The 22,327-nt window shown below is 44.2% G+C and overlaps 1 protein-coding gene across 1 annotated transcript in view; it reads left to right on the top strand.

Annotated features, from left to right (window-relative positions):
- The first annotated feature begins 2,272 nt into the window (after positions 1 to 2,272).
- Positions 2,273 to 22,327, top strand: part of LOC125017470 (TSC22 domain family protein 1-like) — a 30,199-nt gene continuing 10,144 nt past the window's right edge. The window contains exon 1 of the mRNA XM_047600709.1: positions 2,273 to 5,578. Coding sequence (XP_047456665.1) covers positions 2,943 to 5,578 — 2,636 coding nt within the window. The 5' untranslated portion in view covers positions 2,273 to 2,942. The remainder of the gene's footprint in view (positions 5,579 to 22,327) is intronic.

Below are 22,327 nucleotides of genomic sequence, written 5' to 3'. Positions count from 1 at the left end.
TGTTTTCACAACAACTAACCGCTGAAAACTCAGCTAAACAAATTCGTATTTTTACAATAGCAAACAAACGAATACTTTTCCTGTTCATGTGGGAGATAAAGCCTCCGCATGATTAGCCGGATAGTACACGGATGAACTCAATATACACCAAAGCTTGGGCTGAACAAGTACTTATTTAAACACACTGGTATTCAGAACATGTTTAAAGTACTTTAGATAAGTTTATAAACCACTTAAGAGATTAATTGAAATTAATGTAGATTCAGAGACGAACAGAAAGGACCAGAACACAGAGGAAAGAGATGCTGGACTAGTTCAGTACTAGAGTTCATTGACCTGCAGCCAGTAACGTTACCAGCCAACAAATGTGAACATTTCTCTCAGCCTCTGTAACACACAAGAAAGAGGAAGAGAGAGATAGAGAGAGAGAGGCCCCAAACACCACCTGTGTGTAGAATAATCCCACAGTGCAGTCAACACCTGTGTCTGCAGAGGGATCTAGCAGCTCTCTGTCCACCTTTGTTTCAGAAACACTGCCGTGATGATGTTTGTGCTCCCACAACAAATGTTTACAGCCTCTGTGATATTGGTTCTGTTTGTCATTGGGTAATATATTGCGTTATTGTCCGCAGGGAGCGATATCTGTGCCCTAACCTCCCGTCATGACTGTCGACGGTGCTCCGTTTTATGATGAGACGGCGTCAGAGAGGCTCAGCCGTGTGATCGCTTTGGAGGATGTAGTTTGAGCTGTATCCATTTACACACTGTCTCTGGTATTTGCTCTGGGGCTGTGAAGTAATAGAAACGTATGTGTCAATTCAATTCAAACCCCAGTTGAATTCTCTTTAATTTTAGTTCAAATACTGAATATCATGTCCCCTGTGAAGCTAAGGTTTAGTGCAAGACTTTTGCATTAGAATGCATTTGTTTTGACTACTATACCAAATAATGTGTGTGTACATGACGAAATAAAGTGGATTCCTTTAGCAGAAGTGATAAAAGTGTACACTTCCCTTCACATATACTGTGCTGTATAATATATGAAACCTAATTGTGAATGTATACTTAGAGAAAGAGTTGTGTTTATTTCAGATATTTAATATTTTGTTAAGTAAAATTCAAATGATAACAATAAATTAAAATTAAAATATGACCTAGTAGCCTAATTACTTTAGTAATTTTTCGACTTACTGCCACAATATCAATAAAAATAGCAATGTGCTTGCTAACAAAAAAAAAAAAAATGAAAACGCTGAAAAATCATTTAGGCAATATTACGTTATGAGGCTGGAGATTTTGTTTTGTGTCAGCATGTTCATGCTGATTTTATCTACTTTAATCGAGACGGGCTCCTTTAAATCTGCGTGATTGTAAAATTGCACCATGTTCTGAAAACAATCTAAAAGCCGATTTAGGCATAAAGGTCTACGATGTTTCCTTTGCGTGAATAGAAAATTAAATCTATTGTGATGTTTCTTTCCGGGGCCGAGCAGGGAGCGCCCTCTGCTCGGTACTTTCCGGCACACTTCGTGCCTGTTGGTGCCGGTGCTCGTCTCCGCCTCTCCCGGCCAGACTGCTTTATGTCTGGCAGCAGAGACCATGCGCGGTCGCCATATTACCGAGCTCCCTTCCCCTCCCCTACAGCCCCGTCACAGTAGTGGTTACGATACCGCCGGATTTGGTATCGATCCGATACCATTCAAATACAGGGCCAGTGTCGCCGATCCCGACACAGATATCGATTTTATTTTTTTATTATTTTTTTTTTAAATCTAATCTTGAATCTAAATCTGAATGAATTTCCGTGACCTACTTGAGGCTATTTGTGATTTTCCCTTTGATCGGTTAAAATCCAGTACAGAATTTGGGCAAAGACTATAAGTAATTAGAAAATACTTTATTATCACAATAAAAGTTTTGAGTCCAGGAGCAAAGCAAAAAAAAAAAACAAAAAAAAAACGAATTCCTTTTCAGGCAGTGTTCAGAAACTACTGTACAATTCCAAAACGAAATACCTCTTTCAATTCCAGTAAACGTGTTCATTTAAATAACACGCTTCAGTGGAATAAATGTATACACCAAGGTCTACTGTGACAGCAGCAGCATTTATTTTAGACAAATATAGTCAGGACGCCACTTTAATGAAACCCCTGCAATCGTACAAGAGAGAAGCTGAGACTTAAGTATCGATTCCATCACGTAAGGCTCGATCCTACGCTGATATCGACGTGCTATCGACACTGCCTGTACTTTAGATCGATCCGGCCTCCCCTCCCCTCCAGTCCCAGCTCAGAGACAGGGGGCAGCGGTGGGGAGGCTACATACGCTGGGGAGGACCAGTGATACAGCAAAACCGAGACCGAAACGAGGACTCGGTGGAATGGATTTAATCCCTTTACGCCGCCAATGAGTGACCGCATTTGCTTTTTTACGCCACCGGACGAAAGGTTGCTTGTTTTAAATATTTTTGTTTTCGCTTGAGAGAATCCAGCAGTTGTGAGTTTAGCTAGCCGGTGATGGAGACTGGCAGCTAGCTAGATGACGCTACTCCTCTGTCTGTCTGTCCGGATAACATTCATTTAACACAACCCCAACTCACTCGGCAGCTGCTCTGCTCGTGGCGTGGGTTTATTGCGGCAAAGTCTATTGGTGAAGACTCGCAGAATGAAAGTTTAACGGAGGCTCAAACGGATACGACTCGTTAGCTGGGGAGCGGGGGCCACTAGGGTAACACCGAGTCCTGTGGAGGGGCTGTAAATATTGGCTCAGCTCTGCCTGATATTTGAGAGCAGCCGCCCGACTCTTCCTTCAAATATTTATTTATTTATTTTTTTTTGGTCGTGTCGTCTGTTGCACCGCAGCTTTGTCAAAACGGCGCCGCTAACGAGCAGCAACCTCACTGCGTACCGTCAGAGACCAACCACCGCCCGGTTTCTCTCCAAATGCATCACCCGGAGCCCGCAGGAGACTCTGGCGGTGTCAGAAAGATGGCGCACCCGGCCCTCTTCCACAGGAGGGGCAGCAACACGGGCAGCGGGAGCGGCCCCGCGCTGTCAACGCCGGCGAACCCGGTGGTCAATAACAGCCACGTCTCAGCCGAAGATTATCAGCCCTCCCTGTTGATTCAGTGCCAGCCCCCTGCCGGTTCATCCTCCCCGGGTCCTCATCATCCTCCTCCCCACAGCCTGAGCCTGCAGCCCCAGCCCACACAGTCCACCGGAGCTCAGATGACGAAGAAGAAGAGTGGCTTCCAGATAACAAGTGTGACTCCAGCACAAGTATCTGTTAGCACCAACAACAGTATTGCAGAGGACACCGAGAGCTACGACGACTTGGATGAGTCCCACACGGAGGATCTGTCCTCCTCTGAAATCCTCGACGTTTCCCTCTCCCGGGCTAATGACGTAGTTGGAGCGGAGAGGAGCTCTTCAGAGGAGACGCTGAATAATTTCCACGAGGCGGAGACCCCCGGAGCCGTCTCCCCCAACCAGCCTTCGCACCCCCACGCCCTGAACCAGGGGCAGCAGCATGGGGTCGGCATGGTGAACGGGACTGTGCACCATCACCATCCTCATCGTCCTAGCCATGCCCAGGTCTACCCTCTTTCCTCTGGACCCGGGAGCACCCCGTCTGCCCTCGCCTCCGGAGCTTTACCTTGTGTCACCCAGAAAATGCCTTCTAATGTGGGGGGCCCTCAAGAGAATGTGTCCCTGGCTGCCCCCCAGAGTATTGTTGCTCAGCCCGTGGGGATCGTGGCCCCGGGATCTGCCCCTGGAATGCACAGCTCTGCTACTGGCACTACAGTTAGCATAGTTAATCCCCAGACCAGCAGTGTTAGTAATGTGAATATGTTGAGCTCTGCCAACGTGCCTGTGAGAGGGGGGATCAGCACGAGTGCTAGCAGTAGCAGTGGTGGTTTTCCTCTCAATGTTATCAGCAGCAGTGGGGGGAGTGGAGGAGGAGGCGGCGGCGGCGGCGGTGGTGGTGTTCCAACTGGGGGTAACCTTATGACCACCACTAACATTAGTATGATCCAGCAACACCAAAACGTCAACTCCAACATCACTATGGCTACTACAAACGCTGCTGCTGCTGCTGCTGCTGCTGTCAGTGCCTCTGGAGGCGTGGGGCTCCCCAGCGGGATCCAGGGGAGAGTTGGATCAGCTGTGCTGCAGCCCGCGAGTGCTCCCGTTACAGCTGTGGCCGCGGCTCCTGTATCTTCAGCTCCGGCCCCCGCCGTGACCACCACCAGCTCTCGCTTCAGGGTGGTGAAGCTGGACTCTAGCTCTGAGCCGTTCAAGAAGGGCAGATGGACATGCACTGAATTCTACGACAAGGAGACCCCGGCCTCCGCCTCCGCTTCTTCTGCGTCGGACGCGGGGTCTCACAGCGTACGTCAGTTCGTCTCTGAGAGCTTCGCCGGGGCCTCCGAGAGGGAAAGCACAAGCGGTAGTTCTGTGAGTAGTACCATGAGTACATTGAGCCATTACATTGAGGGCACATGTAGCGGAGAGGCTGGTGGGCCCACATTGTCCCAGCATGCCCAGGATTACGCGTCCCCTCCTCAGGGCTATCAAGGAATCATCCCCAGTGGCTTAAGCATGGGAGTATCTCAACCCCAGCCTCAGATGCACTCCCAGGATATCACCCATCCACATGTGAAGACTTCTGTTGCCCCATCAGCTCCCACAAACCAGACCACCATTGGACTTCCTACCCCCGCTGTGACCCAGCAGCAGCTCACCTACGCTCAAGTTGCTAGTCAGCCCCCAGGAACCGCACAGGGCATGGTGGGCGTCCAGCAGCCGAAGTTAGGCTATCCCACCCCCCCACAGCAACCAGCTGCTACCCAACAACCACCCGCAGGGTCGATGAGGCCACCCGAGTACACCCAGTCACAGCAAAGTGTACCCCAGGCTGCTGCTTCGCAACCCCTGTCCAACCAGGCCGGGTCAGCTCCTTCTGGACCTGCTAATGGAGTTTGCCAGATGATGGGTGGTCCTCCGCAGACACAGGCACTCCTTCACACGCAGCCCCCCTCTCAAAAGGCCGCCACGTCCAGTGTGCCCTCTCATGTTGGCATAGGAGGTCTTGGCCAGCAGCCCCAGAGCCACCCAAGCCACCTGGATTGCCAGCAGCAGAAGCCACAGTCACTCCCAACGCATGTCCAAACCCCAGGCCTGCCCACGACAGTCCACCAGAGCCAAGCACCCGCACCGAGCGTGCCTCCTAATCCACAGAGTGATCATCAGGCCCAGCCTCAAGCGCCCAACAGCGGGAATAGTGCTCGGATGCCCCTGCAAGGGGTTCCCCATAGTCAGCCATCCTCTGTTAGCCTGACCCAGGACCACAGCAGCATCCAGGCCTTGGCTCATGCCGCCCAGGCCAGTGCCCTCTACGCTAGCCTGCCCACCTTCACCACCACCCAGCTGCAGGATGCTCAGCGGCTGCTCATGCAGCATCAGTCAGCTCTGTTGCGATCCAACACTGGCCAAGGTCAGGAAACCGAGGGCAACGCCACCACCACCAGTGCCTTAACTGCACCAGGTCTCAAGTCTGTAGATGGAGAGGAGGATGGGTAAGAGACTTTATTTTGTCACCTTTCTCAGTTTTTTTTTTCTGTTAGATTTGTTTGCTCTTAATTTCATATTTTTTTTCTGTGTGTTTGAGTTTCAACAAAGATGCGCATGACAAAAATTTGTGTTTGTAGTTTAAACTTGTGACTTTTTGAAGTTGAGTTATTACTTTAGTTGTTGCAGCAGTTGTGAGTGAAGAAAAGAGTTGTTGTTTTCCTAGATAACCAGCGGACGTTCTGTCTGTCCTCTGTCAGTTGGACACAGTGCAGGGCTCAGCTGGATGTGACGTCTCTTGTCTTTATCAAGTGGCTGCAGTGATTTGACATTTTACCTTGTCTGCTTGCTTGAATCCTGGCTGCCGTTCTTACAGCGCACAGTTTCCGTCGGGTGCACAGTGTTCCGCACACACTCCCTCAGCACATTTGTTGTTGAAAAGCAGGAATCGCAACAGCAATTGTGTGATTATTTAATTAGTAATACAATGTAGGTGGTAGCAGGGGATTATTTTATTAATCTTATTGTGTTATGAAACCCTACATCACCATGAATGTCGGCCACTGTTTGTACCTTTAGATGAGCTCATGAGTTCGGGAAGATATAGTGGGGTTAGTCGTTGACATGGCAAATAAAGCGCATCATTTTTTCTCACTAAAAGCTTATTGATTGTATTAAGTGCTCTCTCTCTGTCTCTGCTATGAACAAAAAGAAAATCCTCAGGAATGTCTTCCCGATAAGTTTTAAGAACTCATTTTGAAGTTAGAAAGGAATTTTAATCACCTTACAGCAGCAAGAAATTGCTCACTTTTCATTAACTCCTAACAGTCTTTTTTTAACAAGCTTTTTTTCCTGACTTGTGAAAATTTTAGCCCTTACCGGATTAGGTGTCGGGGTGTTTAGTGTGCATAAATTGAAATCAGCCTGCAAAGAGGACAAGCCCAGTAGAGCTGATAACCCCCACCCCCCAGTCTTTATGGTTCAGTTAGATGGATACTGAATAATGGCTACTGTTATCACATGTTTAACTCTGAGGAATGTGAAGTCTGTCTGGGATCAGGTAGATTATTAGATTATTGTCTTTGATGATCAGCACATTAGTGGAAAACCAAAGCTCTTGCTGCAATCAAGAAGATTGTCTCTGAGAATTAGACTCGCGGTTAAACTCGGCTGTCACGGTAGCAGCGCTAGTTAACCTGACCGCTGAGTTTCTGTACACATTTCTCTGCTTTTCTGATTAAGTGAACCTTCCCTGACAAGAAGTTACACGAGCACAGCAGTGAAAGGACAGTCGCATCATCTGATGCAAACTCCCAGTTGTGTCAAGACTAAATTGGGACTCATAAGTTGAAATCTTTATACTAAATGAATAACAAAATTAAACGTCTCAATTAAGCAATATTTTCCGAGAGGGTGTGCTTTAACGTCATTTGAGTACAACGGTGATGCGGTCAGGACCGAGGCACTTGCGCCAACAAAATAAAGTATATAATTAAATATATATTCATGTTGATGGACATTTTGCTCTCAAAATTTAAATTAGTTTGAGAGTGTGCTTCCCATTTACATGGAAATAAGTGGGTTCTGACTAATAACCGGAACACTATCGGTCACGTCAGAAGACTCCCATGTGTAATGGAACCTAGTTCACCACTACAGCAAATAATCCGAACTTTAGTAACAACCTAACAACAGAAATTATTTTCTAGTCCCAGAAATCAATAATAAATAAATAAATGAGCAAAAACTGCTAACTTTTGTTGCCCAAGTTATAACAAAGATGCTGCTAACAACAAACCGATCCATTTTGTAGCGTGTTTTTCATCCGTTTCCAGCTCCAGCTCTGATAGTTACAGTGTTGCCATGGAGATGGATACAATGTTGCCACAGACTTGGCGGAGCAATAGTTTTAGCGATGAGTCAGCCGTGCTGTAATGCTGATTTGACCCCGTTCTAAATGTCTTATTGACCAGTCAGACTGCTTGGTCGGAAATACTTGTTGTATAAAAACTTTTTGACAACCTACTGTCCTGATTAATTGTATTTGAGGTCACCTGTCCTGTCCTGTCCTGTCAGTGCTTTACAGGTGTCATTCTTAATGTCCCAACATTGGGGAATGTGTAGTCCAGCTGTTCCTGTGGACCTGTTGGTTTATCTTAACTTACATTAAATGCAATATAATAATAGTGGATATTATTCCATAGGATAATATTTATTATTACTTATGATTGCTCTCTATGTTTAAAGTTAGTTTCTCTTTGCAGTCCATGTGGATTATTATTATTATTATTATTTGTAGAGTTCTGGTAGGAAACAAAGATCTTATTAAGTCTTGCCACAGTTAACTTTTGACCAACTTTTATTTTTTAACAGATATGCGTGTGTTGAGACCGTTCTGAGGTACCCTACCATTTCCAAAATTTGCACTATAGTTCACAGTGTGTGTAGTTCTGGGCACCTGGGACATTCTCATTAAAGGCACAAGGCTTCATTCATGTATTTAGACAGCTTGTCTTCTCTGCGGCACACCAGTGACCAAATTGTCTAGTTAGGGTGTGGCAACATTGCTTTCTTTATTGGAATAACAATATTAAACTATATTCATATTGTTGTATTAATAATATTAGTATTATTGACTATCCTCTATGCATGTGACACTGGTTATATGATATGATTGACTGTTCAATGATGGTCATTTTGTGCAAAGATACATTTAAGTGGAATGGAAGCATTGCTAAAGACTTGGGGCATTTTTGTTGTGTACTTGTTGCAGAAGATCATCTCGGTTGTTTGTCTGGTAGGAATGTATTTACGAGTGTGTTTTTTAGATGGGGGGGGGGGGGGCATATCAGTGCTCACACAGTCTCCGAAGTCATCTCTGAGGCCCCCGTCAACATATTTTCAGGTGAGTGGGGTAAATCTGTCCTCATAAATGACACAGTTAAATAAGAGCTAGAGTCGGGTCATGTGTGAGAAGAGAGCGTATTTAAAGAAGGGAGTGTGCATTTCCTCTATGTGTGCTGACAAGTCATTAATTGGATGCATTGGTATTCTGTGTGTGTGCGCGTGTATGTGTGTGTGTGTGTGTGTGTGTGTGTGTGTGTGTGTGTGTGTCTGCTGCTGCTGATTGACAGCTGGAGTTTATCAGCAATTAATGGTGATGTCAGATAAAACGACCATTGTTTAGTAGCTTGAGCTAAATGTAACAAACGTGTGCGCAGGAGGGCTAACTAGGTCCTTACCGAGCGGATATACGCATGTCTCTTTGTAATGTGGGTTAGGATGTGGTTTTGTGCTGTTAGACTCTGCGCGTGTGTTTATGTCATGTATTTTAGTTCTCGTTTCAAGCCTCAGAGACATAAGGTAGCTATCTCGACTATTAGCTTGGTTCATTAGGCTGAACTCATTTCGGATTTAGATGTGATATTTAGCATCTTGGTGTGTGTATGTGTGTGTTTGTGCGTGTTTGTGTGTGGCTGGATGTGTCAGCATTTGTTCTTTTGGTTATGTCCCCTGCCTGTTTGTCTGAATCGGGGTTATAGTTTGAACAACTGCGTTTTTTTCATGTTCTGTGTCTCCTTAGCTAAAACCCTCAAAATAATTATTTTCGGTCATGTTGCCTTCATTGTTTCTTTGCAGAGCCATAAGCTCTTACAGCATCGATTTCTCGTTTTCACTTCTGGAAATCCGATGCTTCTGCTCTAAACACTGTTCAAAATCTATCTGTGATTGTATTGCAACAACATGTTTTCAACAACAAAAAAGGAATCTTTTACTATGAGGCAGAAAATGCTATTAACAAGGATATGTGTTAGACAATAGACAAGATATTTACGTAGAAGGGAAGGAGCGATCCCGTGGAGAGAATTAGAGGCTGCAGCTGCATTGACATCGTTAGAGGATATGGACACGAGGGAGCAGCCATAAACTGAGGTGCTTAGAACAAACCGAGGCTTTGCTCAATTCTTCTTCAGTGAATTTTTGCAGTTATGATTTTTGTTGGCCAACACCAATGGATTTTTTCAGTTGTCTCTTACAATGCATGAAAGTCTTACTTGTCACTAGAACAGAGGTGGTACCTCTTAAAGATCTCAAACTGGAAAAACAAGAACAAAAGTACAGCTGACCATTGAGTGAGGTTGTTTTTGTCACCTAACGTCATGTTTGGCTTGCAAAGTAATAGGAACAGAGTGAGGTGGTTCAATGTTGAACAAGTGTTCTCCTCAACGACTGCACTATTTACACGGCTTTGTGTTATGGAGTGTTAAACAATTCAGGTTGTGTTTTTTTTTTTCAGTATTTTGGCACACAGTGAGGTAATGTTGCTTATGTGAAGTGAGGACAGAGGATTTGAAACTTGGCCACGTCCACGAGCTGGACGTGCTGCGTGTACCCCGGTATATGTTGGCATTTCACAGACACGGTGAGCAGAATAAGTCAGGAAGCTACAGTCACCACCGACGTTCATATTACATAAATAGTGGCTAATCTTGCAACAGTGTCCAAACATTGGCGACTGGCTTTGCTCCGGCTTGTTTATTTATTTTTTTTTCACCTGGTCAATTAAATGTGTATTGTATTTCGAGATGTCATTTTTTAACATCTTGTTTCAGGTATCAGCAGCGTTTAACAACTGTGGCGTGTTCAGTATTAATAATGGTTGTTTTGACAGAAAACAGCACGGCCATAGTGGTCATAGTTGGGCCTCACTGTTTATGTGACATTATGATTGCGTTGACCGCTGTACATAGTGACCACAGTAACGCATTGCACTGTGGGAGAAGTTAAAGCAGGAACGATGTTTTTAACAAAACGCATATTTTTGCCAAAGCCCTATTACACTAAAATTTTAATTAAAACAAATTAGAAGGCTATATTTTTTAGTTTTGTTTTTAGTTGAATTAAACGAGGTGGCATAGCTTTTGTTGGTCTGAACGAGGCCTAAGTGTGTGTGTGTGTGTGTCTGTGTGTGTGTTTGAATGTGTGAAAGCTCAGGGGAATGTGGCCGGCTGGCTGGCATCATGATGGCTATCTCTGCTGCTGGCTGCTTTGAATGTAATCTTCCCTCTGGCAACGCAGGCAGTTGGTGTGTGCTGGGGCTGTCGCTCATTGTGTGGAGATCAACGAGATCCCCAAAATTCACAGCGCACAGCGGAAGTAACCCGAGCTGACCCAGCCCAACTTAGTCAGGTCTACTGAAGCCACTTTAAACCACCGAGGACACAGCAGACATGGAACCAGACTGAGCGTTGTCACCCATCTGTTGCGGTTCTTATCAATCCTCCCATTGTGTCTTCTGTTTTCTTGACCACCGTGTACTGTTTAGGATTTAGTGAGCACTGACTTATGGAATCTCGTAACGTACACTATGTCAGACATGGTGCCCAGATGCTCCGGTTTTTAGCAGTACAGTTTGGCCAACTCTCTGTAATGGCTCAGATTTCTGAAGCTTCACCATGGCTGGGTGCCATGCACTTATGTGAAGTATTTCACAGGCCCAGATAAGGAATTACCTCCATCTATGATAACGTTCTGGGCTTTAAGCATCGGAACTTGTTTGAAAGGCGCCGGCGCTGCAGGCTCTGGGAAAACCCCCTTTTTGAGCCAATACCTGAAATATCTTGTGACGTTCCTCCTCTTAGCTCCGGTTTCAGCTAAGGCCGAAAAGCACTCGACTGTCAGATTTACTGTCGTGCCTTACCGTAAAAGAAGGCAGATGTTTTTATATGCTTCAGAGAATGAGTAGCTCCTCATGAATTATCTCATCTGAGACTTTTCCCCCTGCTTCGGAGCAGTGCAGCGGATGAGGTGGCACTATCCACTGCTTAACTATTACCTGTGGCTAGCCAGACTCATCCTTTGTTTGTTCACTACAGAGGATGCTCACAACGCAGTTAACAGCGGTTGCCTCACTGACTGCGGGATACCATTGTGCTGTCTTACATTGCAGCAGGACCAGAAGCATCCACTTCACATCCGCAGCCCTCCTTAGAGGGATGATGGTGACGTCTGCCAAGTGGCATCCTGGGCTCCTCTATGCCCTGTCATCTGCTTCTTTTAGCACAATGTATTTGTTTTCCCTCACTCGAGACTCTTTTAGAGCGCTGCAGAACCTCGACGCCATAACCTACGCACATAGACATTTTTGTTTTTACTTCCTGCTATACTTTCAACAATGGCCACTGAAACTTCCGCCGAAATTTTGCCCAACATGAGTCATACAAATGTCTGTATCTCCCAACCTCCTCATTTAACCGCACAGATTGTTTATCAATCCAAAAAGAATTTGAAAATTGCAGATTAACGTGGAAGCATAGGCCGCCTATCAGTCGTGTCAGATGTGACACTGCTGCAAACTCGCCAAGAGGCTGTTTCTTCTTTCTCTCACCATGGACTGTATGAGGGCCATTACAGTGTGTAAAGTCCCACTTTATTGCGTGCTCCGGGGGTACAGTATCCAATTCATTCTTTCCTTATTACGTGTCCAAAGCTTGTGCCCGTACGTTGCTGTGTTTTTACCTTTGTGGACCTTTAGGGTCACAGAAGGGTATTAACTTCATCCAATTTCACCCAGTAGTGACAGCCCCACATAACCCATGATTCTATGAGAATAGGTTTTACTCATAGAGTCAGAGGTTACGATGTGTAACCTACATTTTCCTCATCTTAACCGTATAGTTACATGTTAAGATAAACTGTAACGAAACAGGACGTAATGTGCAGAATCCAAATGGGCCTATTGGTTGCTTTCTTTATAAACCCAGCAAACAAATTAACAAATTTGTCCAAGAGAATAATGTCAGTCCCAACTAAAAGGACACAAAGGACTCACTTTTAGCCAAATGTTGTGGCTTTTTTTAAATTGTTTTATCCACATTACCTCGATCATTTACCTACATCATGCATGTAAATGAGCCACGGACTTAATACAAATGCACAAATCTTAATGTCATGTTCACTCACGTCCTTTTATGCGGGGATTGTTTGCCCGTCGCTAACGCGTTTCGCTAAAAGTAAACAGCAATTGTTGTTTGTTATGCTGCTGACACCTCTCCCATTGCTACTACATAGACCGAGCCAGAGAGCACCAGAACACAGCAGAGCGACAACATGCTGTGTGTGAGTGGGAGAGGGCGAGAGAGCAGGAGGTTCGCTACGCACTGCTGAATATTTACTATGTCTTTTCAAGTCAAGCGGTGAAAATATGAATGACAAAATGGAACTGAATGACAAAGTTGTTTGTTTTGTGCGCGTGTGTGCACGACGGAGTAACGGAGATAAATACTGTATTAAGCGCTCCGTGTCTTCGCTGCTTATTTGTATGCTTCGTGCGATTACGTCATTGATTTTGTTTGTCTGCGCCCCCTTCTTGCTGATGGTTTATTTTTCCATCAATAAACAGGATTGTTTCACTTAAGAGTGTGGTGGGAAACTAATGGCCTGTAATGGATGGTAATGGATTGTGTTTTTAGTGCGCCTTTCATCTATAGGAAAATTACCCTCCCAACCTGGACACATTCACACAAGCACACATCGCCCTGGTTGCCTAACTTTGATGAAAAACGGCTCCAGATGAAGCTATTATTATTATAATTAGTAGTATTATTGTTATTATAGTTCTTTTTGCACTAAATTGTCATCTTTTGTCATTACAGCGTAATCAGTTTAAGTGGATTATTTAGCGTTATGCATATGACCAGTTGGCTCGTTCATTTCAGACGTTAACACTGCAGTGGCCAGCCAGGGTCTAATTTACTCCGCCACGGTCTCGTAACGAATCGTTGTCGCAACGTTGCACTTGTGTTGTTTTACCTATTGCTCCCAAAAGGATTATTGCTCCTTCCCCTCCCCAAAACCCCCTCCCCAAAGACTCACACTGGTCGTTCACGTGAAGCTATATAATAGTAATTGACGCCACTGTTAAAAACCCAATGTTTGTTTGTTGTTAGACCATGGAGAGTTATTTAAAGAGAGTTGGTTTAAAACCCAGATGAAGCAACTCCAGACATATAAACTAGCTTAACTTTTATAAGAACTAGCAGGCAAGGTTAGATTGAAAGTCGGTTGTTTATGTTCAGTAGTCTTGTAGGTGGACCACCACCAGGCTGCCGCTATTTGTCGCCAAATCCAATATCCACATTACTGCGATAATTTAAAGAGGGACTGATAGAAAACACATGATCATGTTTTCGTATTAATTTCATATACTGTATACTTTGTTCTTAATAGTTGGAATGGCATCATAACTAGGGGCTTTTATTAAGAATCTCTATATGTGTCCACATGTGCATCAGAACCCACAGCGGCTGTAACAAACACAAGAGGTCCTCTCTAGTGCCATGTTTGGTTTGTCTAGTCTAGTCTACTGTAGAGACGTGGCAGTACAACATGGCGTACTCTGTGGAGGAGAACGGACCCTCTGTGTAGATATGACGAAGGGCTCATTCTCAGTCAAGATGGCTGAAATGCAATGATTCGGATTGTGATATGGTTTTTTGTAGTATGTTTTATACGTCATTGTTATCACAACCCCTCTAAATCCTACGCAATGGATCTTTAAATGTGCAGCCTTTCAACGTTGGTCCGACAGACAGGCTCGCTGGAAAGAATTAATTACGTTTGTGGTTTCTGAAACCTCATGTTATCGTCACCATGTGACATATTTGTGGAACACTATGAAATGGTGTTGATTGAGGTTTCATCTTCAGCCACGCATTTTTATATTTAGGCTTCGGTGGGTTGCCGCTGTCATCCCACTAAACATGCTGGCAATGTGCTGAATCATGGCCGACATTCCTGTGGCAGAACACTGTCCAGTCAGCCCCAAGAATTTAACACTCACTCACAGAAATGCAATGGATGACTTTGCTATCAGCGTAAATAGCCCTTCCCTTTTCCAGCTATTCAGCTTCTGTCAGTTCACCTGAAACTACAAAGGAACCCTAAATATATAGAGACTAAGTAGTAATTGATAAAGTAGCAGGTCGTAATTCTTTTATTCATCAGTGAGCTTGTGAGATTGAACAAACTGGCTCATTATTTTTTATTTTAAGGCAAATACGTTTCGTCATCCAAATCCCAAGACAAACCACAGTCAGACAAACCAAGTTTTGTCTGACTGTGTGACTGTGGCTTGGCAGGTAGAGCGGGTTGTCCACAAACCAGAAGGTTAGTGGTACTATTCCTGGTATATGAACCTCATGCTGAAGTGTCCTTGTTCGTGACACCGAACCCAATGAATCATCCATTTTTCTTAAAGAATTACGATTTTGTTATCCCAGTTACCAGTGAATTGGCTAATGTTGGGGAAATTAACTATAATGACCGTCGTCACGTCGTCACTCGCTTTTGTGTCTTTTAAGGAACTGCAGTTTTTAATACTTGGCATCATTTCTCTTTGGAGGTTGGCACCTGAGTTTAAGCTGTCCCAGCAAAACATGCAGAAAACTTGGTTTAAGGATGTTTCTCAAAAGCCTTTGGCTCGAGGCGTGAATAAAGAGGCTTCCATATCTCTGGGAAAAGCTAAAAAATATGCCTATTAACAAGTGCCAATAAGAATTTTATAGGTATCTGCTTTGCTCAAGTTAATAGAGTCTGATAGCTTCAGCCTTTCTGCTCGGCTGTGATGACGTGGGAGTTCCAGCCAGTGAATGTCTTTTCCCATAGGGTTTAAAATTCATTCACTCTCGCTTTGTGTGAGCTAATCCTCTTCTCTGTTCTCTGTGGCTGAATGAGGAAGGCTGCTGGAGGGAGGGGGTTAAATTTTCTTTTTCTTTTTTTCTTTTTTTAAATCCTTTTTTTCCTCAATAGTCTAGCCAGCTGCCTCTTTTATTAGCATGATGAAAGCGCGGAGATACTTGGCTGTTCGTCATGTCTGCGTCCTGCACTCTACTTCAACTTCCATTCACTGTTCTCATCGCACATGTATTTAGGCTGCTCACGTAAAGAGGCATTTCATATACTTTACACGTGACAATCTATTGTTGAATTGCAATCGAATGACAAATAGGTTTAGCTATTAAGCTTTGAATCCACTGTTTGAAACCAGACTGGCTGCATATTGAAGCATTTGCAGCACAATGCTCTTCATCCCTTTACAGAAACCACAGATATCGTCAACTTGTCAGACTAGTTTCTTTACTTCAGATGATCCAACAAATATGTCAGCCATAGTTTCGCATTGTTTTGCTCTCAGCTTAACACGGCCGGTACATTTCCAGCTATTGGCAGTGGAACGTTAATGCCAACCCTGGCCTGCTGCACACCGTTTTCAGCTCTGCACACAGTGCGGTACTACCCCCTGCTGGTTGGAAAGCTGTCAACAGCCTGCATACATTAGGCCCTTCCTACTGCGTGTAGGCTTTGTGCGATGTGATGGCCCTAAAGAGGCCATATTTGTTAGGTTGTCCAGAAAGGGTCGTGGCTTTAGCGCTACTTTCCAGGCATGTTAACCTTCCTGCTGGGGCAGAAAACAGATGCAGTAAAGTAAATCTTAAACCAGTTTTCCAGCCCTCTTGTGTCTTTTTATGTATTTTCCTTATCTTTAATTACACATGGCTCTCATTTTTCTTTTGTTTATATTCCTTTTGCTAAATTATGAAGGTTGGTTTTTAGATTTTCGTTTCCTGCTTCAGATGGTCAGTTATTCATAACTCTTCTGACATTTACATATTCAGTGTAGCGCTGCAGTTTAAAATCCTTTTGAAAAGCCTTCATGTGCCTCGGCATCTGAGGAGCAGTCATGTGACATTTACGGGGCACAAAGCATCTTTCACAGAGCACATTTTAAATTGAACTGCAACAGAGAGCGAGAGATACTGAGGAAAATGTTGGGATACTGAATTGTTGAGCAGCACTGAGGCCACTGAGCTGCTGTAACGCATCCAACTCTTGGATTGAGGTTAACCGTGACCCAAAATCCCTTCCAAACTGTGGATAGGGCAATTAGTGGTGAAATGTTACACTCCGAAGCCAGAGGAAAATGGGCTGTTATTTGAGAAACACCCATGTACACCTTCGCTGACAGGTCTTCTTATAGGCTTTAATAAGTGATGACAGGTAATGAGGATGTTTATTTGTGAATGAAAAGGGGGATTAGCTGTGGACAGAATGGACTGTTCTTTTCTCCCAGTGACGCAGGGTGTCTGAGGACATTATGCTGCTCTTATACGCTTGAATATATGAATTAATTCTCGCAGCGGTGTCATGGCAGGACCTCAGCACTGAGTTAAGCCCGTGTGCCCATTGACTTCAATAAGGTTAAAGGTAATGCATCTTTCAGCTACCTAAAACAAGACCCACCAAACCTACTGCCATTATTTCACTGATTTAAGATAAGTACCTCATACAACTCCACTATAGTGAAACCAGTCAATCTCTTTCCTTTTTTTTTTTTTTTCAACATAAGTACTTGTTTTTCTCAACTTCTTAGTTCATCAACACTGTCATCACAGCATCACAAATTTCTTTTCAGGTCTTAACACTGTATACACAAGCTGTCTACAAAAAATGTTTTTTTGTGCGTGTGTGTTTAATTAGCGAGCACGTCAGAACTACATCATTGACTTCAGAAGTGTCTACAGTGAGATGACAAAGCTTCAGAAATGATTTAGTCACACTTGTTATTTCATACCTGACAGGAGCAAAGTATTTGACAGGGCTTTGTGACATACCTTGTGAATTAGCAAGACGGGTGTAGAGTCTGCATTTATTTAGAGTCGAGCACGCAACCTAGAAGGGCAGTGACTTAATAGTGAGGCATGGTTTAGCCGTTATGTGACAGCAGATGGCAGTGTGCACCAGCCTCTGCTTCAAACGTCTCCATGTACCTTCAGACAGCCAGCAGGGCGTGTGCATGTAGCCTGACTGCGCAGGATGGATTTATTGATGCGTGATTGATTTATTTGGCCTTTGTCTTCGTTTGATGGCCGAGGCCAAATAGCGTCAGCATGTTACCTCACAGTGTTGGTCTTTGACTGAGTCAGCACTTTATGTGTTGTTGTTTTTTTTTTCTTTTCTTTTTTTTAATGCAAAGTTTCAAGAGGTCAGAGTTACATATTAACATCAGCTTGAAAGCAAAATAAAGTCTGCGTAGAAATCAATAAATTGTCTCCCTTGTTGAAATTGCTGAAAGTTTCCTGGAGGAATCATAGGGCATCACTTAAATGAATACTGGTTGTCACCAGGAGGTGGCGTTGTGGATTAGTTTTTCTGCTCGTAGCTATCTTATGAGAAGTCTCCTCCTCATTCTTTTGCCATAACAGGGCAACTCAGAAAGCAGGGACTGAGCAGAACTGATGCAATATTTAACGGCAAGTTAAGAAAACATATGGGAGCTGCATTAAGTAGCAGACAGGCCTCCTCCCGTTTGCTTAATCAGTAGCTGTAACTGCGTCTGAACTAAGCCGAGGGTTGGTTGTTTTTAATGGTGTTTTGCCCTCGGAGAGTGTTGAATCATCAGGGGAGTCGATGAGAGAGCTGCTCAGCCCAGAGAACCGGTGCAGGAGAGCATGGAAGTGTCAGAAGTAAATAAATCATCCATCCATCCATCATCTTTTACCGCTTATGTTGTCTTAAATGGATAAGCTATAGACCAACCGCTCAGTATGATCAGTATTCAGGAGAGGCCAGATCTGTACGACTGTGTGTAGTTCTAACTTCCCTCTCAGCTAATCGTAGCACTTCTTGTTTCTATGAACGGCTATTTTTTTTCCATATAGATGGATGTACGTGTACGTATCTGGACTTCCATAGTAACCTTTGTGGTTTTGGACCTTGACACCTTGACGTGAAGTGGCATCACAGTCGACTCTGTTTACCAGCAATTCTTTCATGACGGTTTCGTGTGCCGGTACCTCAACAGATCTAGGGAACTGATACGCCATACAAGGAAATCCTGAGCCCACATGACTGGAGAGTAGTCATTTCAGTGAAAGTTGTGTACTCTTGGTGGGACTGTCGGTATTGTTCTGACTGTTGGTTGGTTGGTTACTAAGCCGTGCTTATGATAGCCCTGCTGCCGTCAGAGATTTAGGCCCAGTGACGGTGGAGCCTCCGCTGGTTAATCCACTCACTGCTCTGCACTCGCGTCTCCCCTGAACGTGGGTTCAGGCAGGGAACTGGGTCGGGGATTGTAGCCTAATTTTTCTTGTTATTGATGTAATTAACTCCCCTGACCTCTTTTGGCAGCTGATGGAAAGGCAAGGGAAACCGATCCATGATTGTTTTCCTTTCCCAGTTGCTCTGTCAGCTGTATTATTGTTGTATATTTGTTAGCAAAATTAAATCTGTTATTGCCTCGGAGATTCAAGAATCAATTCATGAAATGGGCGTGCTTTGAAGAAACTGATTTTTAGAAAGGTCTGGAGAAGGCTGAAGCAAGCAACTAATGAATTTCATGGTGGATCAATGGTGGATCAGTGCTGGATCAATGCTGCTGCACCCTGGCCCTCAGTGTGTTTGGTATGTTGGCCTCCAGCCTAAATCAACATGGAGTATATTTGCACACATCATCAACATTTGGTGGGGTTTGGTATTTTGCCAAGTACCGGCACTGGGTGGGTCAGAGAGAAGCACGACACACTAGAGGCCGTGCAGACCAGCCAACTTTACCGCCGTGACACGACACTTTAAGCATGATGTGGACCAGTCAGTGATCAGGAGACAATAACAACATCGATGCCTCGGAGAAGACGGGTGAGAAGCCCAGTGGGTCATGGCAGCAAACTAGCAGCCTGTCATCAAGTGTGTGGAAACACTTCACTAAAGATGAAGCCCATTCTGTCTGTGTCAGGCTGCATCCTGCTGGGGATGGATGCTGCCATCAGGGAATGTCATTGCTATGAGGTGGAGGTGCCTAGTCTGGTCTAAGTAACAACATGAATGAATCAGGTCCAAAAGTTTCCCAGCAGAACACTGAATTGTCACAAGATGGTTTAATGTTATTTACTTCTCCTGTGAGTGGTCATAATGTTATGGCTGATGAGTGTAGATTTCATTGTTGCAAAGCATTATCTTCTACAGAGTTTTTATTAGTGACATTATCAGCAACTGGTCAGCGTCCACTTGACTTCCATCTCAAGAGAGTTGACTTTGCTAATTGTCAGGGTCAGTTTGAGATCATTTTAGGTCAGATTGGACATTTCCCTTACAAATGAGGAAGAAAGCAGGAAGGCATGCAGTGCAGACTGAACGTCTTCATCGGTTCGCTGAGGGGACACTGATGCTGTTACACATGCATCGCAGCGCCTGTGCATCTACCCACTCCTTGGACTGATTTGTCACAGAGAAATGCTGAAAATGCTGGAGGGAGGTTTGTTGAGATGGAGAGTAGGGAGACACACATGACTCAGTTCTGTTCGGAGAAAATCAGCCTCCCACCATTCGACACAAACACGCTGAGTACATTCTGCTGTATGGGAGTCTAGCAGGTGTGTGCGTGTTGTGCAGCTTGTGACCTAGACAACAACAGCGAGAGTCATTTTTCTTATCTCGCCATATCTAAAAGATAAGACGTGTTAGTGAGAGGTAAACGAGAACAACTCACAAGAGGTACTGTATTGAGGTGATGTACACTAGTAGTGAAACAGGGAGCTGAGCTTAGAGACTGTTTTGATTTATTTAACTGCTAGTCTGGCACCACCACCTGCTCTAGAGGTTTACATGGGTTTGGATATTTGTTCCTGTGTTGTTTTTTTAAGAGGCCAGATGAGTCAGAGGCCAATCCAGACATGTTTAACATGATCACGTAAGGCTGGGCATCAGCTAAGCCTGATCGTTTGTAGTTATTTATTTAAGGTCTCCTATAAACCAAAACCACATCCCTGTAGCACCAAAACATCATTCTCTTTTTTCTTTTGTTTTAATGGAGGCCGGCTCGGTCAAAGCTGCCAAAAAATGAAGGAGGAGGAGTGTAACCACATGACTAAACATGTGTGCCGTGTGGAAGTACTTTACTCTGGAAATTATTTGTAGGTGCGCGTGTGATCTAGGAGAATACAAGTAAAAGAAAGAAAAAAGAAAAGGCTTTATGAATCTCAGTGGAGGAAATGTTGTTTATTTATTTACAGGTACTGGGATTGGCTCGATATTAAATGTTCGGGATAAGATTGTGATCAGATTGGGACATCCCTAATAGTGACATTGATTCTCTTCCTGTGAGAATCCCACGGAAGAAACATCACATGCACATGATCTTCATTCAGCCCACTCAAGTCTCCGACCATCGTTAACTATTGACTCTTAACTGCCATCTCTGTAAGGAGATACGTCCCACTCCTTTCACCCTTCTGGTCCTCCCTTATTATTGCTGCTGCGAGCATGATTTCTGTCCTGTGCTCCCTGGACCCGGCGCTGTGTGTTCTTTAGCTGCTAATCCTTCTAATACCAGGTTTCACTCCACATCATTCAAACCTGGTGCTCACACACCCGACATACACACCGTCCGGGTTGCGTAACTTGTGATGGTCGGAAGGATTGGAACCTATTCTGAAACGGGTTGCTTTTCCTGTCGCTATCTACTGAGAAACTTACTGCAGGCATCATCCACAATCAGAGGCAGAAGGTCCTTTGTGTACGTGTGTTTTATGTGGATCTTATGTGTCGACTGGCAGCTTCATGTAGCACCTGAAACATTAAACAAAATGTACGCACATCAGGACTGAAAACGAATGATTTCCTAGTCCTGGTGAATGATGATTAGTTTTGATCGATACTAAATAACTACTAGAAACTAATGAAGTGGCTTTGACAGTTTATTTCAAACGTCTGTATGACGGTATATCACAGTATTTTTTCCATGCATAATCATTATAATAAGTTCTACTAGTTGGAAGAGGAGTTAATGCAGTAGACTGACTGAATTTTCAGACTTTCCATCTTCGAGACGCTTCACAGTGACACAGTCAGGCACCGTGTGTATTAAGAAGCGCTACATTGAAAAGGATCTGGTCTGAAACTGTTTCGCGGCGCAGAGTGTAATCAAATACAAATGGCAAATCATCATCTATTACATTTTGATTGAATGAAGTATTTTAAGCACATTGTGTGTAAAAGCTATTACAGTTCTCTCTACAGGGTATTTACTTGTTGATTCTTTAGTATCAAAGTGTGTGCACATACTCTCAACATTTTTAGAGCGGTGAAGGTAAGATTATGTAAATGCTCTGTGATTTCAACCACTCAGGGAGGTTATAAGTTGCTCAGAATATCAGACATCAAGTGAGTCCGTAAGTGAAGCTGCATTTAAAACTTGCATTTGTTAGCGCTTGTCTTCTTCCTTAGTTCATTACTCGGTGAGACCGTAGTTGTGCTGAGGCGGTGAATCTGGTTGATTCCAGGCCTTCTGTCTCTGGCTGACTCTCTCTGTGTCCCTCCTTCTCTCCCTCTGCCTCTCCCTTGTGTGTCAGAGTTTAGCACAGAGTGAGGACTAAGGACTTGCTGCTGTCAGCCCGAATTCTCCAATAGCGCCTCTCTCTCTCTTACGTATGGAGGTCAAAATGACCACTCATCATTCCTCCGTGCCTCTCTGACTGACTCACTCAGTGGCTCTCTGTCGTTCTCCATAGTCAGGGTGTGACTATGGAAAAACCACTGCCAGGGTTTACTGGTAAAGTCTGTGTGTGCTTTCCACTATCAAACTACAGCTCAGCCAAAAGCCTTTACAATTCAACAATTCAATAGGCCTCTTTTTTTTTTTTTCATGCGACATGCCAGGACTCTTTTATTAGCATTTAGAGTTTGCATTTCCCCCAGAAACT

This window comes from Mugil cephalus, chromosome 12, assembly GCF_022458985.1.
Source record: "Mugil cephalus isolate CIBA_MC_2020 chromosome 12, CIBA_Mcephalus_1.1, whole genome shotgun sequence".
Classification (NCBI taxonomy): Eukaryota; Metazoa; Chordata; class Actinopteri; order Mugiliformes; family Mugilidae; genus Mugil; species Mugil cephalus.
This window is presented reverse-complemented; position numbering and strand designations above follow the sequence as displayed.